General features: G+C 42.1%; 1 protein-coding gene across 50 annotated transcripts in view; it reads left to right on the top strand.

The window, feature by feature from the left end:
- The window catches only part of LOC108883801 (polymeric immunoglobulin receptor), a 73984-nt gene that overhangs the window by 20955 nt on the left and 30223 nt on the right, over positions 1–22806 (top strand). For 17 of the 50 annotated variants that reach the window (XR_007813180.1, XR_007813179.1, XM_051070366.1 and 14 more), the window contains exon 1: positions 18794–19051. Coding sequence is in view for 46 of the 50 variants with exons in the window: in XM_051070366.1 (XP_050926323.1) it covers positions 18794–19051 (258 nt within the window). In the remaining 4 variants the exon portion in view is untranslated. Of the gene's footprint in view, positions 1–73; positions 134–237; positions 345–1985; positions 2152–3498; positions 3519–3588; positions 3606–3846; positions 3971–5578; positions 5697–6631; positions 6694–6791; positions 7149–7434; positions 7492–7582; positions 7688–7775; positions 7882–9219; positions 9370–10641; positions 10999–12142; positions 12491–12622; positions 12731–13039; positions 13385–18793; positions 19069–20769; positions 20875–21068; positions 21117–21551; positions 21706–22806 lie in introns of those variants that run through there. The other 33 variants (XM_051070349.1, XM_051070347.1, XM_051070336.1 and 30 more) reach the window with 20 other exon arrangements.

Here is a 22806-nt window from a genome sequence, read left to right as displayed (position 1 = left end):
TGAAGAAGTTTGTTCCTAAATCAGACGGATGTGATTTGAAAAAGTGTTTAAAGTTTTTGTTTCTTATTTGAAGCAGTGAGAAAAGACCAAGACAACAGGACAAACACAACGATCATCGAGTCAGAGAAACGTGGTAAATGTCTCTGATTCATTCTTGACTAAAAACTGTGTCTTTGATTTACATCCTTCGTTCTGTCTGAGAACAAGATAATCTGACACTTTCTCATCTTCATTCAGGACCTGAAGAGGTGGAGATGTTGGTGCCATTGTTGTTGCTGTTCTTGCTGTTCTTCTTTTCATTCTTGGTCTGATTATCGGAGTCCTGGTGAAACATAGAAATCTCTGTAAGTAACAAACTTCTGCCCTGTAACATTTTCTCATCAGTACATTGACTCCAGTGTTGTACTTCAGTACAGTTTGTAGGTAAATGTACTTGAGTATTCAGGTTTTATACTACAGTTGTAGTAGTTGTTGTGTCTCTGAGTTATTACCAGTTTCACCAAAGAGACATTTCCTCTCTAAACTTCTCAGGCAGCTCATTTAAATCACTTTTAGAGACCCAGAGATGTAAAGTTGTTTCAATGATCAAACATTACACAAATGAAAACAGATCAGTGAATCAGAATCACAAACTGTTTTTCTGTCTCTCAGCCATTTGTCAGAGGAGGGAGGAGGAGGAGACCAGGGACGAGAGCTGGCAGACGTGGACTGATGGTCGATGGACGGACGGCTGCTGGAGAGAGAAGACGTTTAGAACCTGAGTGTTTAACAGCTGCTCTGGTTTCAGCAATTCAGGCAGTTTCAATCTGCCTTGAACTTGTATGTATTTTGCCATGCAAACTGTAATATAATCATCATATGATACTAAATGAGTAAATGACTTTGACCAGCTTCAGTGTTGCTGTAGAAGTTGTTGGTTAAACGTTTCCTGCTGGACAGGAACCTTTGTTCACTTGTTGTTCACTGACTGAGTTTGTAAATAAAGTTGGTTTGAAAACAGCTGAGTGTGAGTCCAATCTGATGAACCATCCACTGAACACACAACACACACAGTAAAACACACTCACAGACACCTGTTCACAATGCATTCTGGTAGCACAAGTAGTTCTCTTCACCCCACTTTGACCTGAGCCCAGTTTGTTCCCTTTAATGAAACCTGAACCTCAGCTACAGTCTGAGACCATCAGAACCACCTCTCAGATATCACAGTGTATGAGCTGAGACACATTTTCAACTTTGTCCTCTTTTGTGTCTCTCTTTTTAATGGAGGAAAGCTGCTGCCACCTTGGAGGGGGGGGTTCTTCTTCCAAACTGTTATTTATATTTAATCATCTTTAATAGTCTGTTTAACGGCAGCAGAAGATTCCTGTTGTGAACAAACAGCAGAAGACTAAACAACTACACGATGAACTGACAAAGTGTAAGAAGACAACAGAGAAATAAACTCCCAGACCCTGAAGCTGATCTGTGCACAGTGAATAATAATAATACAATGACTCTGTGCACTTTACTCAACCTGGAGAACTGATGGAAACTGATGGAATCAATGCTCAGTGTTGGATTAAAGTTCACTGACAGGTGAAGTGAATAACATCCATCATCTGGTTACAGCACAATGTTCTGCTGGGAAACATTAAAGACAAGAGTTGGGAAGAGAAAACACACAAACAGTGAAATATTAGTCCTGATTCTAAAAATACTAAATGTCTACGAACAGGAGAAATTCAAAGTGAAAAGTTCACCATTATAATTTTTTTCCTTTATTTATTTGCTTTTTTACAACTTGTAACTGTGTAAACTGTGGTTACTGTCACGTGATGTCAAAACACGACCAGAGCTTTGACTTCCGCCAAATGGAATGCTCATAGAACGCATGGGCGTGTTCAATGTACGAGATTAACGTTCTATCTACATCTACAAACTCTCATTGGCTGAGAGCTCTCTGAGCGGGGAGCTCTCAGCCAATGAGAATTTCTCTCTGAGGAGGGGTGTGTCTGAGTGTTCGGAGAAGTTTCCCCGCTGCATGAACTGAACAGCTGAGTTTGAAGCGGTATTACCACCAGACCATACGAGTCACAGTAGAGCTGAAGATGGAGGAGAGAGTCTGTATCTTCCTGCTTGTTTTATTCTTCAGTCATCAAGTTGTCAGCGGTGAGTTTAAGCTTCTTTATTCATGTCATCCTGACGCTGTGTCAGAGAGCGGCTTCTGTTGTTTGGGGAGAGTTGGACACAGTTCAACAACACATCGAGCTGCAGCCTCCACGATGATCACACTGATGAACCAACGGCTTTTTAACACAGCTTCAACACAAACTTTAACAACTGTCAACAAATTTGCGTCGAGACAAGATTCACTGTCACTGTTTTTGAACGTTATTAAAGACCGGCTCCGAGGTCTGTACTGCGCAGGCGCCGGAGACACGCTGACTCCAGGCTGCGTTACTTTGTAGCCTCCCGTGTAGACAGGGATTGGTGTCGGTTGCTGAATCTTCTGTGTCAGTACATGAAGGGAGGTTGTGCAGAACACCGCAGATCTTCACTGTATGGACGGAACCTCTGCGGTTTTACAGATTCCTGGCTGTCAGAGCAGTACACTGTAAAAAAATGAGTGTTGTGGTTTGTGGTTTGACGAGGAGTGCTGCATGAGTGTGAAAATATTCCGCGGGTTTCAGATTAGATACTTTTTTTCAAACTATTCAATTAACTGAGATCAGTTTTTTCAGCATAGGAGGAATATCCTCGGGTTGATTTGTAGATAGATTAGGTAGGTAGATTTGTTACACCCCTGATTTGCCCAGGACTCTGTGTGTGGTTAAAGTGTTTAAATGTGTGAAATAGTGTTTGTTTTTAGAGCTAACTGTCTCTGTGGTTTGTTTCTTTCTGTCCACAGGAAATCAGAAAGAGGCAGAAGAAGGTGATGTTGCTGAGCTTCAGTGTCGTCTGGATCCATCAGTGGACTTGAGGAAAGAAACGCTGGATTTTACCAGAGCTGACATCAACAAAGAGGTGGTCCACGCATATCGACATGAAAAGGACCAAACTGATCCACAGATGGATCAGTACAGAGACAGGACGACTCTGATCCATGAAGATCTGATCAGAGGAATCATCAGTCTGAACAATCTCCTCATTGAACCTGACAGACAGTGGACTGTACACATGTTACGTCCAGACCTGGAAGCCAGTTGTACCATGAATGTTACTGTTGGTGAGTCTGCTGAATTTAAAACTGAATTTCCATCAGAAGAATCAGAGACAGTGAAGAAGTTTGTTCCTAAATCAGATGGATGTGATTTGAAAAAGTGTTTAAAGGTGTTTGTTTCTTATTTGAAACAGTGAGAAAGAAAGATGAGTTCACAAACCAACGAGACCTCCAGTGACAGAAAACACTGAGTCAGAGAAACCTGGTAAATGTCTCTGATTCATTCTTGACTAAAAACTGCATCTCCTCTGAGTTTGTTCTTCATCTCACCTCAACACTTTCTCATCTTCATTCAGGAGCTGAGGAGAATAAGAGGGTTGGTGCCATTGTTGGTGTTGGTCTTTTTCTCTTTGCTCTTGTCCTCATTATTCTCAGAGTCCCTGGTGAAAACGTAGAAATCTCTGTAAGTAACAAACCTCTGCTCTGTAACATTTTCTCATCAGTACATTGACTCCAGTGTTGTACTTCAGTACAGTTTGTAGGTAAATGTACTTGAGTATTCAGGTGTTTTTCTACCTTATACAGCTGCACATATTGTACTTTTTCCTCCACTACATTTGTCTGACAGATACAGATACTAGTTACTTTACAGATGAAGATGGTCTGAACTCAGTGACTCACAAACTGCTTTCATGTTCTCACAGGGATGAAGAAGAAGCAGGAAGCAGAGAAAACACCAAACATCTCTGAGATGGAAAAGCTGGAGACGACATCAACAGAAGGAGATGAAGAGCTGCAGAAAACGCTTCAGGAAACTTCCTGAAAGAGGTGTAGTTGTTGTTGATGAACTGTCTGGACTGAGACATCAAAACTATTGAGGTTTTTTTAACCTTTAAAGCATTATGGTTCTCAGGCAGTTTGAGCCACAGTAAGTCCTCAGCTCAGCCTTCACTCCACATGTGCATCTGTCTGTTTACATTCGTAACTTTCTTCTTCTCTGTTACTAAAGTTTAAGTGGATTTCTGTTGGTTATTTATGTAGTTTACCAGAATCAAAATGGATTTTATAAAAACCAGGGCAGCCAGGTGTCAGTCAGTTTGGTTTTAAGACGTTTTTACTTCATTATTATAATCAAGCACAGGTTATTAGTTTAGATGTGTAGTTACTGCATTCAGCCTGTAGGTGGCAGTGATGAGACACAGAACAACAACAGAGACTGTGGGTTATTCACTGATCACAGGGTTGGTGGTTTGATCCCCAGCTGCTGAAGTGTCCTTGAACCCACAGTTTCCTCACTTGTGAGTCTCTCAGGATAAAATGGTTGAATGTAAATGTGTCTCTGTCAGATTAATGTGTCTCTTTGTTTTCCACTGATCTCAGGTTTTCTAACTTAAAAACAGCTGGAAGCTTTGTTTCCTCTGCTGTGTGGACGGTGGATTTTAAACTGTTTCCTCTTTTCCAATCTACTTTGAACTTGTATGTATTTTGCCCTGCATTATAAAACTGTAATGTAATCATCATATGACACTAAATGATGAAATGACTTTGACCAGCTTCAGTGTTGCTGTAGAAGTTCATGGTTAAATGTTTCCTGCTGGACAGGAACCTTTGTTCACTTGTTGTTCACTGACTGAGTTTGTAAATAAAGTTGGTTTGAAAACAGCTGAGTGTGAGTCCAATCTGATGAACCATCCACTGAACACACAACACACACAGTAAAACACACTCACAGACACCTGTTCACAATGCATTCTGGGTAGCACAGGTAGTTCTCTTCACCCCACTTTGACCTGAGCCCAGTTTGTTCCCTTTAATGAAACCTGAACCTCAGCTACAGTCTGAGACCATCAGAACCACCTCTCAGATATCACAGTGTATTTTCACACACATTTTCAACTTTGTCCTCCATTTTGTGTCTCTCTTCCTTTTAATGGAGGAAAGCTCCTGCTGCCACTCCTTGGAGGGGGGGGGGGGGAGTTCAGTGTTGTCTTTTCTTGTTGTAACATGTACAGGTATGAATGAGCTCCTGCCGCTATTAGCACCACTGTCAGTGATCAGCCAAGTGTCTGTAAACAGTTGTATTCAGTGTTTACCAGCTTCAGTGTTGCTCCTGAATGTTCAGGGTTGGATGTTCAAAGTGAGGACTGTGTCCTGTGTGTATCTGACTCCAGAGATAAACCTGATGGTTTGTTGGTCAGAACAAAGGAACGTGGGACTGTGTCTGTTTCCTTTTGGTTAATGAGTTGACGTTACAGAAATATGTTGCAATCCATCCTTGTTGACTGAAGCATGTGTAAATGTGTGGTACGTACTGAGGCTGTTGGGTGTGGTTTAAGGAGGAGAAGTCATTGGCTGACAGCGTGTGATGACATCACGTTCTCACTCGTCATTGTCCTGCCTCTCCAGGTAGGATAACCTTTATCCCACTTTACAGAGAGAGTTGTATCAGTGAGGAGCTACTCCACAGTCAGTCTGAGCTGCTCTGATGAGAAGATCATGGAGGAAACTCTGTGTGTTTTCCTGCTTATTTCTCAGCTCTCTGTCGCTGTCAGTGGTGAGTTCACGATCATTTATTGTTCTATTTTGTTCACTCAGAGATTTTCTGACAGTAAGAGTCCCTGCTGGAGGTGTTACAGTTCCTCTGTTGCTGTATGGACACAATGTAACATGAAGCCTGTTTATTTATCATCAGTCAGATTAAAGATGTTCTCATTAGTTCTCATCTGTTAAATGAGCTGCTTTAAGGACCAGACTGGGTAGAAAGTATAATGTTTCCTCAGTGATTTCACGGCCGTACCTGAGTGTAGTTTCACGTCTGATTGTTCACTGACCAAAGAGACAATGTGCAAATACAGAGTAGATATTATTGTTGTGTTCATCTGTGATTTGTTGTTATGAAAGGAACTGGTGTCGTGTTTAGACAAGATGTTAGAATATGGACTTTGCACTTAGAAAACCGGTCACAGCGGCCATATTGTCACGTGCACGTTGTTGGTGGATGAAGACAGAGACATGAAACAGTGTTTATTTGAACAGAGGAAAGTGAACCAGGAAACTCTTCTGTTTCTGTCTCTGTTAGAAAGTTCTCATATTGATTTAGTTTATTTTCAAGCATGAAAATGAAAAGAAACTTTGATCAACAACAACAGTGAGTTCACATCAGGAAACACTGAGACCACTCCTATATTAGTGTCTCAGACTTTCACAGTGGGTGTGTCTTCAGGTGTAGACCCACCAGCTCTGCATGGCTCTGCCCTCCAGCTAGAACAGTGACATCAAAGTAGAAACACTCACGTTGTTAAAAAAAAAGAAGAAAAAAAAAGCTGAATGAAATCATCAGCAGCTGATCATTGAAAACTCCTCATAAAGATATTATCATAGAGTCAGATTACAGTAGAGTGAGGTTAGAATGTTTGATCATTGATTGTTTCAGTGACAATACAACTTTTTACAACACAAATATTTCAGTGTCAATGTTTTATTTCTCAGTTTGGGTTTGAAGATGATCTGCTGGATCCTGCTGCTCATCGTCCTGATCTCCTGTGTCTCTGGTTAGTTTACTCCTTCACTTTATTCTCCACAGTCTAAACACTGATCAATAAGTCCTCAGTTGACCTGCTCCTCCCTCTCCCTCTCTGTCTCTCTGCAGGAACACTTGTAGTGAATGTGGCACAGACCTTCTATCAGGCAGAGGAGAACCACCACATCACACTGGAATGGACCTTCACACCCAAAACTCTCAGCTCCTCCAACATTTATATCCTCTGTCAACTGATAACTGATCAGAGAGCCTCAAGACTGTTTCATCTCCATGAGGGTGTTGAGGTCTCAAAGTCTCAGGATGAACAGTTTTCAGGACGAGTCCAGTTTGACAAAGACGTCCTCAGAGAAGGACGACTCAGACTTGATGTGTCCAGACTCAGGACTGAGGACTCAGGTCTGTACCTGTGTGAGGTCAAAACAGAGTCCGGTTCAAGCTCTGACAAGTGTCGACTCAACGTCACTGGTGAGTTGATTGAGTAGAACTCAGTAGAAAACCCTTGTTATGGAGGGTTGTCAGAGACTTTACTGCTGAACTAGACCTGATGGAGTGTGGCTGCTCAGCACTCTATTTACTGAGATGAACATTTAGAAGTCCAACATGTAAACCTGAGCAGAGGAATCATCACACAGGCTGAATTTAATACTGAATTTCCATCAGAAGAATCAGAGACAGTGAAGAAGTTTGTTCCTAAATCAGACGGATGTGATTTGAAAAAGTCTTTAAAGTGTTTGTTTCTTATTTGAAACAGTGAGAAAAGACCAAGACAACAGGACAAACACAACGATCATCGAGCCAGAGAAACCTGGTAAATGTCTCTGATTCATTCTTGACTAAAAACTGCATCTCCTCTGAGTTTGTTCTTCATCTCAACTCAACACTTTCTCATCTTCATTCAGGAGCTGAGAAGATGGATGTTGGTGCCATTGTTGGTGGTGTTCATGGTGCTCTCATTGGTCTTGGTCTCATTCTTATCGGAGTCCTGGTGAAACTTGGAATAATCAGTAAATAACAAACTTCATTTTATCATCAGTACATTGACTCCAGTGTTGTGAACCACAGCAGTTTTAACACAAACTTCCTCTCTGACAGAGAACAGGTGTGGAACAGACCAGCAGGTGGCAGCAGACAGATCTCAGACAGAGAAGTTGAACCCTACAGGAAACGGTTTGATAAACGTGGTCTCAGAGGTGTAGAGGTGATCGATGATGGGCGACCATTTATTACTCATCTTCATTCAGGAGCTGAGGAGAATAAGAGGGTTGGTGCCATTGTTGTTGGTGTTGGTCTTTTTCTCTTTGCTCTTGTCCTCATTATTCTCAGAGTCCTGGTGAAACGTAGAAATCTCTGTAAGTAACAAACCTCTGCTCTGTAACATTTTCTCATCAGTACATTGACTCCAGTGTTGTACTTCAGATGAAGATGGTCTGAACTCAGTGACTCACAAACTGCTTTCATGTTCTCACAGGGATGAAGAAGAAGCAGGAAGCAGAGAAAACACCAAACATCTCTGAGATGGAAAAGCTGGAGACGACATCAACAGAAGGAGATGAAGAGCTGCAGAAAACGCTTCAGGAAACTTCCTGAAAGAGGTGTAGTTGTTGTTGATGAACTGTCTGGACTGAGACATCAAAACTATTCAAGCTTCAAATTTCCATCTGAGGCCTGAGCTACAAAGTGAGTTCAACATATCCAGGACATTTGTATGTTTTTGTTTTCCAGTGATCTGATTGGTCAGTAGCTGTTGACAGGAGCAGGTTAGCCGTTCAGCATCAGTTACCATGGTGATTTACCTGATAACAGGTTAACTTTGGTTGTGACCCTGAAACCCCAGAGTTAAAGCTGAAGTTTCCTCACTAACCTCAAATCCTGCTTCAGAACACAGACCAGGTCTCAGTCAGTTTGGACCTGATGTGTAGTTACTGCATTCAGCCTGTAGGTGGCAGTGATGAGACACAGAACAACAACAGAGACTGTGGGTTATTCACTGATCACAGGGTTGGTGGTTTGATCCCCAGCTGCTGAAGTGTCCTTGAACCCACAGTTTCCTCACTTGTGAGTCTCTCAGGATAAAATGGTTGAATGTAAATGTGTCTCTGTCAGATTAATGTGTCTCTTTGTTTTCCACTGATCTCAGGTTTTCTAACTTAAAAACAGCTGGAAGCTTTATTTCCTCTGCTGTGTGGACGGTGGATTTTAAACTGTTTCCTTTTTGATGTATTTTGTCCTTCATGCTGCACTTTAACACTGTCCTTTAAACTCTAATGTTTAAATCATCATATGATGTTAAATGATGAAATGACTTCCAGCTTCAGTGTTTTTCAGTGTGTATCTGACTCAGAGATAAACTCAATGGTTCATTGGTCAGAACAAAGGAACAAGACAAACACTGTCTGTTTTCTTTTATTCAGTGAGGTGAAGTTAGAGGAATATCTGCCACAGTTCATCTTTGCTGACTGAAGCCTGTGGAAATGTGTGGTACGTTATGATCCTGCAGGCTGATGGTGTAAAGGAGAAGTGAATGCAACACTGAAGGATTACATGGAGAAGCCCGGCTCCTAACAGCGCTGTCGTTGGCGTGTGACGACATCACGTTCTGTTGTCGCTGCCGTCCGGAGGGAGAAGATCATGGAGGAAACTCTGTGTATTTTCCTGCTTATTTCTCAGCTCTCTGTCGCTGTCAGTGGTGAGTTCACGATCATTTATTGTTCTATTTTGTTCACTCAGAGAGTTTCTGACAGTAAGAGTCCCTGCTGGAGGTGTTACAGTTCCTCTGTTGCTGTATGGACACAATGTAACATGAAGCCTGTTTATTTATCATCAGTCAGATTAAAGATGTTCTCATTAGTTCTCATCTGTTAAATGAGCTGCTTTAAGGACCAGACTGGGTAGAAAGTTGGTGGCTGCAGTCAGAGGTGACGAGCGGAGAGAGAGACTCTCCATCCTACTTTCATCACTTCCCTCTCAGTGACCGTGGAGAGTTTGTCATTTGATTGTTGACTCACACAAGTTTTACAGACACAGAGCACAGAGAGAGACTCTGATCTTTCAGCTCCTTTCATTGTTTCAGTGTTAAACTACTGGGTCAGTCTGTTGGTTTTCTGAAGAGTTTGACGCAGTGAGATGTAAGGAGAGCTGCTGAGTTCACCTCACATGGAGAGAGACGGTCGCCATTTTACAGGCGGAACGAAACACAGTCAGTTCACTTTATAAACAGCAGTAAAGTGAAATGATGTTAATGTGGAGGTTAAAGCATAAACAGCGTCTTTATGATCAGCTCTGTGTAGAGTTTAACTCAGAGACTGAATCTGATATTTAGAAACCTCACGCTGCAACATTTTAGTTTTTAAAGCTTCATTTGACAACATTCATGTGACACGTGTAATAATAAAAAGGGAAGTAAAGCCAACGGATGGTGGAACATTTAAATCTACAGCCATGTCAGAAACAGGAAGATATATTAGAGTGTGAACAGAGGAAAGTGAACCAGGAGAACTCTTGTGTTTCTGTCTCTGTTAGAAAGTTCTCATATTGATTTAGTTTATTTTATATCAACAACAGCAGTGAGTTCACATCAGGACACACTGAGTCTGAAAGAGGAAGCTGATGCACCATCTTTTTCTCTCTTCCTGTCTGTGTGTAGACATCTTAAACACAGTAAAAAAAAAAAAAAACACTGACACCATAAAAAACAGTGAGAGTCAGTAAAAGCTCAGACTGGATGAAATCATCAGCAGCTGATCATTGAAAACTCCTCATAAAGATATTATCATAGAGTCAGATTACAGTAGAGTGAGGTTAGAATGTTTGATGTCTGTGTTTTATTCTTCAGTTAGATTCCTGCTCTGCTGGTCTTTATTCTCAGTCACTGAAACCATCTGTTTCTGTCCTGACTCCTTCATCCTGCTCTCTGAGTGGTTTGACCTGCTCCTCCCTCTCCCTCTCTGTCTCTCTGCAGGAACACTTGTAGTGAATGTGGCACAGACCTTCTATCAGGCAGAGGAGAACCACCACATCACACTGGAATGGACCTTCACACCCAAAACTCTCAGCTCCTCCAACATTTATATCCTCTGTCAACTGATAACTGATCAGAGAGCCTCAAGACTGTTTCAGCTCCATGAGGGTGTTGAGGTCTCAAAGTCTCAGGATGAACAGTTTTCAGGACGAGTCCAGTTTGACAAAGACGTCCTCAGAGAAGGACGACTCAGACTTCATGTGTCCAGACTCAGGACTGAGGACTCAGGTCTGTACCTGTGTGAGGTCAAAACAGAGTCCGGTTCAAGCTCTGACAAGTGTCGACTCAACGTCACTGGTGAGTTGATTAAGTAGAACTCAGTAGAAAACCCTTGTTATGGAGGGTTGTCAGTGTTGCTGATGTCCACTGTGATGGACGGTCTGACTGAACTTTGACACTCCTGAACATATGCTGCTCTGTTGGGTTCTGGGTTGGGACTGTCATACACTGTCGGGAACTTTAATCCTTAATGCATCGTATTTTATCAACTGGTCACATGTTTTGAATGTGATCCGAAAAATAATGAATGTTTATGGAAAATAGCGAAGTAAAAAGTAAAAAGTAGTCCTTCGGTTCTGTTCGTTCATGTGGATTAGGGACTACATGCACCTCACTAAAGTTAGTGATAGTTGAGACTGGCGGAGTGATATGTTGGAAGACAGTGAGTTGATGTACCGCGCATGCGTTCAGTTGTTCTACGGTTGAGGTTGTTCCTGTTGACCAAGGAACATCGACGAAGCTTTAACCGTGTGTTTGTTTTATCTGCGGCTCGATAGTATTTGAATTAAACTTGACGCTAACAGGGACCAACGTTAAACTAGAACATGGCTGGACCAATCTGTCTGTGCAGACAGAGAACTTCATCTGGATCATAGACAGTTTGACTGTCTCAGGGAGGTGTTTCTGTTAGTTTTTTAAGAGTTTTTTCGGACACAGATGCAGGGTTCACTGTAACTTTATCACCAGTTCCCATGTGAACTGGACTTTAACTTTACCTGTTGTCCTGGGTAAGTTCATGAACTCTTGATCTTTAGTTTAAAGTGTTGTAGTATTTATCTCTGTGCTGTGTTTTACTGAAGGTGAACATGATCATCATGTGTGTCATAAATTCAGTTTAACACCACAAACAGCTGAAATCTGAACAACTACACAATCAACTGAGAAAATATTCATCAGATTTATGGACGAGAAAAATAACTGTAGTTTCAGCCCTCAGTTAAACCAACACACACCTGACAGTTTCATCAAAATTTGAATGTCTACGCAGTATTTGGAGATTTATTGATTGATTGATTTTGAGAATAAATGTCGCTGCTGGAGGTGCATTTTGTTGCTCCCCTGAACTGAGAAAAATCAGCTCTGTGTGTTTTAGTGTTTGAATGAAATGATGGTTTGTCTTTTAGAGGAATTTAATCTGTATGTTTCATTTTTGTTTCTCCAGCGACTCATCAGATCACCTGTCAGACTGAACCGAACCAGGCAGAAGAAGGTGGTGATGTTTCACTGCAGTGTCGTCTGGATCCATCAGTGGACTTGAGGAAAGAAACACTGGAGTTTACCAGAGCTGACCTCAACAGAGAATATGATGTGGTCCACTCGTACCGCCATGAAAAGGACCAAACTGATCCACAGATGGATCAGTACAGAGACAGGACGACTCTGATCCATGAAGATCTGATCAGAGGAATCATCAGTCTGAAGATCTCCTCATTGACCCTGACAGACAGTGGACTGTACAGATGTTACGTCAAAGACCTGGAAGCCAGTTGTACCATGAATGTTACTGTTGGTGAGTCTGCTGAATTTAATACTGAATTTCCATCAGAAGAATCAGAGACAGTGAAGAAGTTTGTTCCTAAATCAGACACATGTGATTTGAAAAAGTGTTTAAAGTGTCCGACACTTTCTCATCTTCATTCAGGAGCTGAAGAGGTGGAGAATGTTGGTGCCATTGTTGTTGCTGTTCTTGCTGTTCTTCTTTTCGTTCTTGGTCTGATTATTGGAGTCCTGGTGAAACGTAGAAATCTCTGTAAGTAACAAACTTCTGCCCTGTAACATTTTCTCATCAGTACATTGACTCCAGTGTTGTACTTCAGTACAGTTTGTAGGTAAATGTACTTGAGTATTCAGGTTTTATACTACAGTTGTAGTAGTTGTTGTGTCTCTGAGTTATTACCAGTTTCACCAAAGAGACATTTCCTCTCTAAACTTCTCAGGCAGCTTCATTTAAATCACTTTTAGAGACCCAGAGATGTAAAGTTGTTTCAATGATCAAACATTGCACAAAATGAAAACAGATCAGTGAATCAGAATCACAAACTGTTTTTCTGTCTCTCAGCCATTTGTCAGAGGAGGGAGGGAGGAGGAGACCAGGGACGAGAGCTGGCAGACGTGGACTGATGGTCGATGGACGGACGGCTGCTGGAGAGAGAAGACGTTAGAAGTGTTTAACAGCTGCTCTGGTTTCAGCAATTCAGGCAGTTTCCAATCTGCCTTGAACTTGTATGTATTTTGCCATGCAAACTGTAATATAATCATCATATGATACTAAATGAGTAAATGACTTTGACCAGCTTCAGTGTTGCTGTAGAAGTTGTTGGTTAAACGTTTCCTGCTGGACAGGAACCTTTGTTCACTTGTTGTTCACTGACTGAGTTTGTAAATAAAGTTGGTTTGAAAACAGCTGAGTGTGAGTCCAGTCTGATGAACCATCCACTGAACACACAACACACACAGTAAAACACACTCACAGACACCTGTTCACAATGCATTCTGGGTAGCACAAGTAGTTCTCTTCACCCCACTTTGACCTGAGCCCAGTTTGTTCCCTTTAATGAAACCTGAACCTCAGCTACAGTCTGAGACCATCAGAACCACCTCTCAGATATCACAGTGTATGAGCTGAGACACATTTTCAACTTTGTCTTCTATTTTGTGTCTCTTTTAATAATGGAAAGTTCCTGCCACACCTTGGAGGAGGGAGGAGGGAGGAGGGAGGAGGGGGAGGGGGGGGGAGCAGCAGCTCAGTGTTGCCTTTTGTTGTTGTAGCATGTACAGGTATGAATGAGCTCCTGCCGCTATTAGCACCACTATCAGTGATTCAGCCAAGTGTCTGTAAACAGTTGTATTCAGTGGCAGAGAAACAACTTAAATATCTGCTCTGTAGGAATTTCTCTGACACAGATCCTGTACCAGATAATGATGCTGTGTGTCAGGGTCATGCTGGATGGAGGGGAGTTTCTTTTCCTCACACCAGGACGGCAGAGTCAACAGATGATCACAGCATGGAGGGCTCATGTCATAGGATGATTTAACAGATTCACTTCACTGACGAATCACCTCCTTCTTCATCTTATTTCTTAGAATATCAGTTCACACTTCCTGATTTCCTGATCTTTTCATTTCAAGTTTTGACAGTTCTTCTTATTACTTCTTCATTTCAGAGAAGACAACATTGACAGTGTAGTGGGAAATCCTGGGTGGTTTATAAATGGACGCACACACGGCAGAACTTCAGCTGGACCACAGAACTGATGATGATGATGATGAAGAGGAGGCTTCTTATTCTCCTGGTTATTTTCTCATTCTCTGAAGTTATCACAGGTAAGTTCAGGCTCATTATTGTTTGATGCGTCATTATTTTCAGATTTACATCCTGAAACTGTGTCAGTGGTGTTTCTGTTATTTATATTTAATCATCTTTAATAGTCTGTATAACAGCAGCAGAAGATTCCTGTTGTGAACAAACAGCAGAAGACTAAACAACTACACGATGAACTGACAAAGTGTAAGAAGACAACAGAGAAATAAACTCCCAGACCCTGAAGCTGATCTGTGCACAGTGAATAATAATAATACAATGACTCTGTGCACTTTACTCAACCTGGAGAACTGATGGAAACTGATGGAATCAATGCTCAGTGTTGGATTAAAGTTCACTGACAGGTGAAGTGAATAACATCCATCATCTGGTTACAGCACAATGTTCTGCTGGGAAACATTAAAGACAAGAGTTGGGAAGAGAAAACACACAAACAGTGAAATATTAGTCCTGATTCTAAAAATACTAAATGTCTACGAAGAGGAGAAATTCAAAGTGAAAAGTTCACCATTATAATTTTTTTTCCTTTATTTATTTGCTTTTTTACAACTTGTAACTGTGTAAACTGTGGTTACTGTCACGTGATGTCAAAACACGACCAGAGCTTTGACTCCGACCAATGGAATGCTCATAGAACGCATGGGCGTGATCAATGTACGAGATTTACATTCTATCTACATCTACAAACTCTCATTGGCTGAGAGCTCTCTGAGCGGGGAGCTCTCAGCCAATGAGAATTTCTCTCTGAGGAGGGGTGTGTCTGAGTGTTCGGAGAAGTTTCCCCGCTGCATGAACTGAACAGCTGAGTTTGAAGCGGTATTACCACCAGACCATACGAGTCACAGTAGAGCTGAAGATGGAGGAGAGAGTCTGTATCTTCCTGCTTGTTTTATTCTTCAGTCATCAAGTTGTCAGCGGTGAGTTTAAGCTTCTTTATTCATGTCATCCTGACGCTGTGTCAGAGAGCGGCTTCTGTTGTTTGGGGAGAGTTGGACACAGTTCAACAACACATCGAGCTGCAGCCTCCACGATGATCACACTGATGAACCAACGGCTTTTTAACACAGCTTCAACACAACTTTAACAACTGTCAACAAATTTGCGTCGAGACAAGATTCACTGTCACTGTTTTTGAACGTTATTAAAGACCGGCTCCGAGGTCTGTACTGCGCAGGCGCCGGAGACACGCTGACTCCAGGCTGCGTTACTTTGTAGCCTCCCGTGTAGACAGGGATTGGTGTCGGTTGCTGAATCTTCTGTGTCAGTACATGAAGGGAGGTTGTGCAGAACACCGCAGATCTTCACTGTATGGACGGAACCTCTGCGGTTTTACAGATTCCTGGCTGTCAGAGCAGTACACTGTAAAAAATGAGTGTTGTGGTTTGTGGTTTGACGAGGAGTGCTGCATGAGTGTGAAAATATTCCGCGGGTTTCAGATTAGATACTTTTTTTCAACTATTCAATTAACTGAGATCAGTTTTTTCAGCATAGGAGGAATATCCTCGGGTTGATTAGTAGATAGATTAGGTAGGTAGATTTGTTACACCCCTGATTTGCCCAGGACTCTGTGTGTGGTTAAAGTGTTTAAATGTGTGAAATAGTGTTTGTTTTTAGAGCTAACTGTCTCTGTGGTTTGTTTCTTTCTGTCCACAGGAAATCATCATGTCTCCTGTCCAACTCCACCCATCGAGGCAGAAGAAGGTGATGTTGCTGAGCTTCAGTGTCGTCTGGATCCATCAGTGGACTTGAGGAAAGAAACGCTGGATTTTACCAGAGCTGACATCAACAAAGAGGTGGTCCACGCATATCGACATGAAAAGGACCAAACTGATCCACAGATGGATCAGTACAGAGACAGGACGACTCTGATCCATGAAGATCTGATCAGAGGAATCATCAGTCTGAACATCTCCTCATTGACCCTGACAGACAGTGGACTGTACACATGTTACGTCCCAGGACTAGCAGCCAGTGCTACCATAACTCTTACTGTTGGTGAGTCTGCTGAATTTAATACTGAATTTCCATCAGAAGATTCAGAGACAGTGAAGAAGTTTGTTCCTAAATCAGACGGATGTGATTTGAAAAAGTGTTTAAAGTGTTTGTTTCTTATTTGAAACAGTGGAAAAAGACCAAGACAACAGGACAAACACAACGACCATCGAGTCAGAGAAACCTGGTAAATTAAAAAAAGATTCATTCTTGACTAAAAACTGCATCTCCTCTGAGTTTGTTCTTCATCTCAACTCAACACTTTCTCATCTTCATTCAGGAGCTGAGGAGAATAAGAGGGTTGGTGCCATTGTTGGTGTTGGTCTTTTTCTCTTTGCTCTTGTCCTCATTATTCTCAGAGTCCTGGTGAAACGTAGAAATCTCTGTAAGTAACAAACCTCTGCTCTGTAACATTTTCTCATCAGTACATTGACTCCAGTGTTGTACTTCAGATGAAGATGGTCTGAACTCAGTGACTCACAAACTGCTTTCATGTTCTCACAGGGATGAAGAAGAAGCAGGAAGCAGAGAAAACACCAAACATCTCTGAGATGGAAAAGCTGGAGACGACATCAACAGAAGGAGATGAAGAGCTGCAGAAAACGCTTCAGGAAACTTCCTGAAAGAGGTGTCATGGTGAACTGGACTGAGACATCAAAACTATTGAGGTTTTTAATTTCCAAAAAAGAGAGAAAGAAAAACAGAAGTTGTGTCTTCCGTCTGATCTGTGGCAGAGAGCATTGTCCTGCTGACAGAGGACACTGTCACCATGAACATGGTCTGCTGCAGAGTTCAGGTTGGTGGTTCGTGTCCATCTCTTCTCCAGGTAAACAACACACCTGAACACAGTTTTTGTATTTATGATTGAATGCAGGCACCAGTATAAATAACACTGCTTATGATGTAGTGGATCTATAACTGATGTTTGATATTCTATCTATCTATTTATCCTGTCTGACAGTGAAAGATGTAATTTTCTTTGTTGTTGTTTTGTATTTGTTTGGTTTATTTATTGTTGTAAACAGGTGAGTTGTGGTTTTAATAAAGAGATTGAATCATGTGATAAACAGTTAGTGTTTGTGTCCGTTCCTTTATTCTCCACTATGATCAGATGGAGCTGCTGCTGTGTTTATGTAGTTTACCAGACTTGGTTATAACCTGACAGGAGTGCCTGCGCTCCCATTGTCCCTGCATGTCTCATTACCGTATCTTTTGAACTATATGTGCTATCGAAAAAATTCCAACAGCTAAACAGCTGGCTAATCAGGTGAGAATGAGATTGTGCATTAGCCTCACATGCATCCCTCCTAGCACAGGTCCCTGTGGCTGACATGAGCATCAGTCTGCGAGTGCCAGGACATCTGAGTCTCATTAAAATGATGCAAGGAGCCTCGGCTCTAAAGGGTTAAGAAGTCAGGGCCTAAGACCTGTGCTGTGAGAGGGTAACTGATGGACTGTGACTGACTGAGGCTGACTCACCCAAATATTCAGGAAACCTCAACTCAAAGACACTTCCTGCTTCTTCCTTCCTTTTCATCAAACACTTCCTTTTTATACAGTAAATTTCCCCATTGTGGGACTAATAAAGGATTATCTTATCTTACAGACGAGAAAGGGGGACTAGATGTGTCCTGTGTTTTGGTGCTGGAAGTTCATTGTTTCCTGAACACAGGAGGTTTATCATTATTATTCCATTCTTTCTATTCTGTCCATCCATCTATCTATCAGGCCTGTCTGAAAAGGAACCAGTGAGGGTTTTTTAATCAAACACAGGAAAGGTGATCTGACCAGCCTGCTCTCAGTCGCTGCAGTGTGGTTTTTAGACGATGTTAGTTTTATTTGTTCCATAAAGTCAGACCATGTTGACTTCATTTTGACCTGCTGTGTGTTTATTGTGGTTTTCCTCTATGGGGCAGTGATGAGCCACAAACACAACAATACAGACCGTGAGTTGAGTTGTTCACTGATCCTGGATCAGATTTACATTCCGAAACTTTCAGAGGATCTGTGGATTCTTACTCACAGACTGAATTTAACACAGAAATTAAAACCTATTAATTTATCATCAGTCAGATTAATGATGTTAATGATGAGCTGCTTTAAGAACAAGACCGGGTAGAAACATAGAGCACGATAAAATGTATTTTCTTTCAAATGTATTTTCTAGATTCTCTTATTTTTGAAGTTTATTAAAATCATTGGTTTAATGAATGTTAACTCCAATATATAAACAGTTTATTTATATACACACACATAGATGTTTGATTCTGTTCGTTCATTTGGATTAGGGACTACATGCACCTCACTAAAGTTAGTGATAGTTGAGACTGGCGGAGTGATATGTTGGAAGACAGTGAGTTGATGTACCGCGCATGCGGTCAGTTGTTCCTGTTGACCAAGGAACATCGACGAAGCTTTAACCGTGTGTTTGTTTTATCTGCGGCTCGATAGTATTTGAATTAAACTTGACGCTAACAGGGACCAACGTTAAACTAGAACATGGCTGGACCGTGTGTGGACCTGCGGAGTGAGAACTGCTGGGCTGCTCACTTCACTGACGCTCGGTGGTTTCCGCCTTTAGTGTGGCCTTTACCTGAGCGCGTTCCCACGACTCGCGTTAGAGGTATGGACGCGCTTACAGATGGTTTCTCAGTTCACCAGCAGACTGAGAACTTCATCTGGATCATAGACAGTTTGAACTGGACTGATGAAGATGATGATGAGGGCGTGTTTTGTTGTCCAGGTTGTTTTATCAGTCAGTGAAGGCATCACGGGTAAGTTCAAGCTTCTTTATTGTTATTGTCAGATGAATATTCTGCTGTTGAGTTGGGGTTGCTGGCTGAAGCGTGTATGAGTGTGCCGTACGGACTGAGGCCGCTGGGTGTGCGGTAGAGAGAACAGATTTCCGTACCGAACGAATGCGGACCGAAACTCGGCTGCTAGCAGCCGCTGTCATTGGCTGACAGTGGTGATGTCACGTTCTGTTCTCGCTGCTGTCCCGCCCCTCCGGGTACAGAGACAGAGTTGTATCAGAGTGAGGAGCTGCTCCACAGTCAGTCTGAGCTGCTCTGATGAGGTGATCATGAAGGAAACTCTCTGTGTTTTCCTGCTTATTTCATCGCTCTCTGTAGCTGTCAGCGGTGCGTTCAGGTTCCATTATTGTTATTGTCAGATGGATATTCTGCTGTTGAGTTGGGGTTGCTGGCTGAAGCGTGTATGAGTGTGCGGTACGGAGCGGGGGCTGCTGGGTGTGTGGTCGAGTTTTGACCTTTTTATTTTAATTTTGGACAAAAACAGAGAAAAATGTACAGAGGGCAACACAATAATCTGACTTTTTAAGATCGTTCTGTTCAACATTGCTGAGGTTATCAATGAGAACTCAACTCTGACAGTTCTTGGGGTACTGTGTATGAGTGTGCGGTACGGAGCAGGGGCTGCTGGGGGCTGGGTATGCCGTACGGACTGAGGCCGCTGGGTGTGCGGTAGAGAGAACAGATTTCCGTACCGAACGAATGCGGACCGAAGCTCGGCTGCTAACAGCCGCTGTCATTGGCTGACAGTGGTGATGTCACGTTCTGTTCTCGCTGCTGTCCCGCCCCTCCGGGTACAGAGACAGAGTTGTATCAGAGTGAGGAGCTGCTCCACAGTCAGTGTGAGCTGCTCTGATGAGCACATGGTTCCTCCATGATCACCTCATCAGAGCAGCTCACACTGACTGTGGAGCAGCTCCTCACTCTGATACAACTCTGTCTCTGTACCCGGAGGGGCGGGACAGCAGAAAAATCAACTCTATGTGTTTAAATGAAATAGTGTTTGTCTTCATTTAATCTGTCTGCATGTTTCCTTTGTTTCCCCAGGAACTCATCTTGTCACCTGTCAGACTGAACCAAACCAGGCAGAAGAAGGTGGTGATGTTTCACTGCAGTGTCATCTGGATCCATCAGTGGACTTGAGGAAAGAAACACTGGAGTTCACCAGAGCTGACCTCAACAGAGAAGATGACGTGGTCCATTCATACAGCGATGAAAAGGACCGCACTTATCGACAGATGGATCAGTACAGAGACAGGACGACTCTGATCCATGAAGATCTGATCAGAGGAATCATCAGTCTGAACATCTCCTCATTGACCCTGACAGACAGTGGACTGTACACATGTTACGTCCCAGACCTGGAAGCCAGTTGTACCATAACTCTTACTGTTGGTGAGTCTGCTGAATTTAATACTGAATTTCCATCAGAAGAATCAGAGACAGTGAAGAAGTTTGTTCCTAAATCAGACGGATGTGATTTGAAAAAGTGTTTAAAGTGTTTGTTTCTTATTTGAAACAGTGAAAAAAGACCAAGATAACAGGACAAACACAACGACCATCGAGTCAGAGAAACCAGGTAAATGTCTCTGATTCATTCTTTACTAAAAACTGCATCTCCTCTGAGTTTGTTCTTCATCTCAACACTTTCTCATCTTCATTCAGGAGCTGAGAAGATGGATGTTGGTGCCATTGTTGGTGGTGTTCATGGTGCTCTCATTGGTCTTGGTCTCATTCTTATCGGAGTCCTGGTGAAACTTGGAATAATCAGTAAGTAACAAACTTCATTTTATCATCAGTACATTGACTCCAGTGTTGTGAACCACAGCAGTTTTAACAGAAACGTCCTCTCTGACAGAGAACAGGTGTGGAACAGACCAGCAGGTGGCAGCAGACAGATCTCAGACAGAGGAGTTGAACCCTGCAGGAAACGGTTTGATAAACGTGGTCTCAGAGGCATAGAGGTGGTAGATGATGGACGACCATTTATTACCTGAGATCAGAAACCACAGGTGTGATTGTGGGGGGGGGCATCCTTCATGGTCAGACATATAAATTGTGAAACAGCTACCTTAAATAAGGACTGTGGTGATGTAAAGATAACTAGAGACTGACACTAATGAACTGTTTGTAGTTCAGTGTCATTCATCCTCAGACATCATCGGACCAACAGCTGCTGCCGTCCATCATGATGTTGACTGCTCAGGGATTTTTTTTTTTTTTTTACCTCTGAATGTAAAATATATATATATATTTAAGGGAAAACAATAATATATAATAATAATATATTTTTTTATATTGTATATATTCATGAAATGAATCCAGTGTCACCAGCTGATTGGACTCTGTCTCTAATGTGGTCACACTGTTTTAGTTTCTGTTTAAGTTGTTGGTTTGTTTTTGTGTTTGTTTGTGTCTCAGTGTTTCTGATGCTGTACTGTTTACAGATACAGGGAGGATTTAAACTGTGAGTCTGTCTTTGATGGAGAGATGATCTCCCACTGTGTTTGTTTTACCGTATGATGAAGTCTTCCTTCTTCATTTTTTATGGTTTTGTCTGCTCTGTTTCGTTTAGTAAATAAAGTTTTAATAATACTGCCATTGTCGTTGTTTATTTGTATTTTGTTGGAGTCGGTTTCTCAAAATCTGGGGTTTTCATCTGGCGTTTTCGCCCCCTGGTGGTCAAACGATGTACTGCACTGTCGGCGGTCTCTGGCCATGTGTTCAATGATGCGGTTTCACTGTGGGAAAAGCAGCTTCTTAAACCACAATAAGAAAAATCAGATCCAAGTCCAGACCTGATAGACTGACAGAGATTTATCAAACAGTATACAGAGTTCACAAGGACTAAATGAAGAATATAGAAATCGTCCTACAATACAGACACGTGAGAAAACACTTTAGTGATAAACAAATCAGTAAAGAACAAAGAAAGATTCAGTTTTCATATCCAGGTTAAGGCTTGGAGGAGGCTCTGATTGGAAAACACCTGGATGAAACTGATGGAATATTTACACAATATTGGATCAAACTGTCAAGAAACATCCAGATTAATGTCAGGACCTGAAGGTTTCCATCAGAAAACTGTGCTGTACCGAGGTGGTGAGTGGTTTTACTGTCCGGGCTGATCGGTGTGTAAATAACTGTCAGAACGCAGCATTAATAAAGATCAGTAGGGGGCAGCATTGCGTCAGTGCAGCGTCTAATCTGCCCAAGCGGAAGAAGAAGAAGAAGAAGAAAAGGAGGAAGCGGCAGAATTTGAGCGATTTAACCTCCACCTACGATAGAACTGAAACTTTCTCCACTTTCGGTGTCAGACCAGGTAAAACAAACAAATTTACTCGTTCGTTTTACAAAAATAAACGTGGTTTGTTCCTGGACACCACGATTGTCCACCAGTGAAGCAGACAGGCTGAAAACTATGTAGTTTGTGACTCAGATCCTGGCGACCTGTTCCTCTGTTTGCACTAAAGACCACAATCCACCAGACACAGTGAATGATCTTAATGTGTTCAGGTGTTAGATGTGATCTGTAAGGACTCTGTGGATCAGTACAGAGACAAGACGACTCTCAAGATCTGATCAGAGGAATCATCAGTCTGAACATCTCCTCATTGACCCTGACAGACAGTGGACTGTACACATGTTACGTCCCAGGACTAGCAGACAGTGGTACCATAACTCTTACTGTTGGTGAGTCTG

This window comes from Lates calcarifer, linkage group LG5 (assembly GCF_001640805.2).
Source record: "Lates calcarifer isolate ASB-BC8 linkage group LG5, TLL_Latcal_v3, whole genome shotgun sequence".
Classification (NCBI taxonomy): domain Eukaryota; kingdom Metazoa; phylum Chordata; class Actinopteri; family Centropomidae; genus Lates; species Lates calcarifer.
This window is presented reverse-complemented; position numbering and strand designations above follow the sequence as displayed.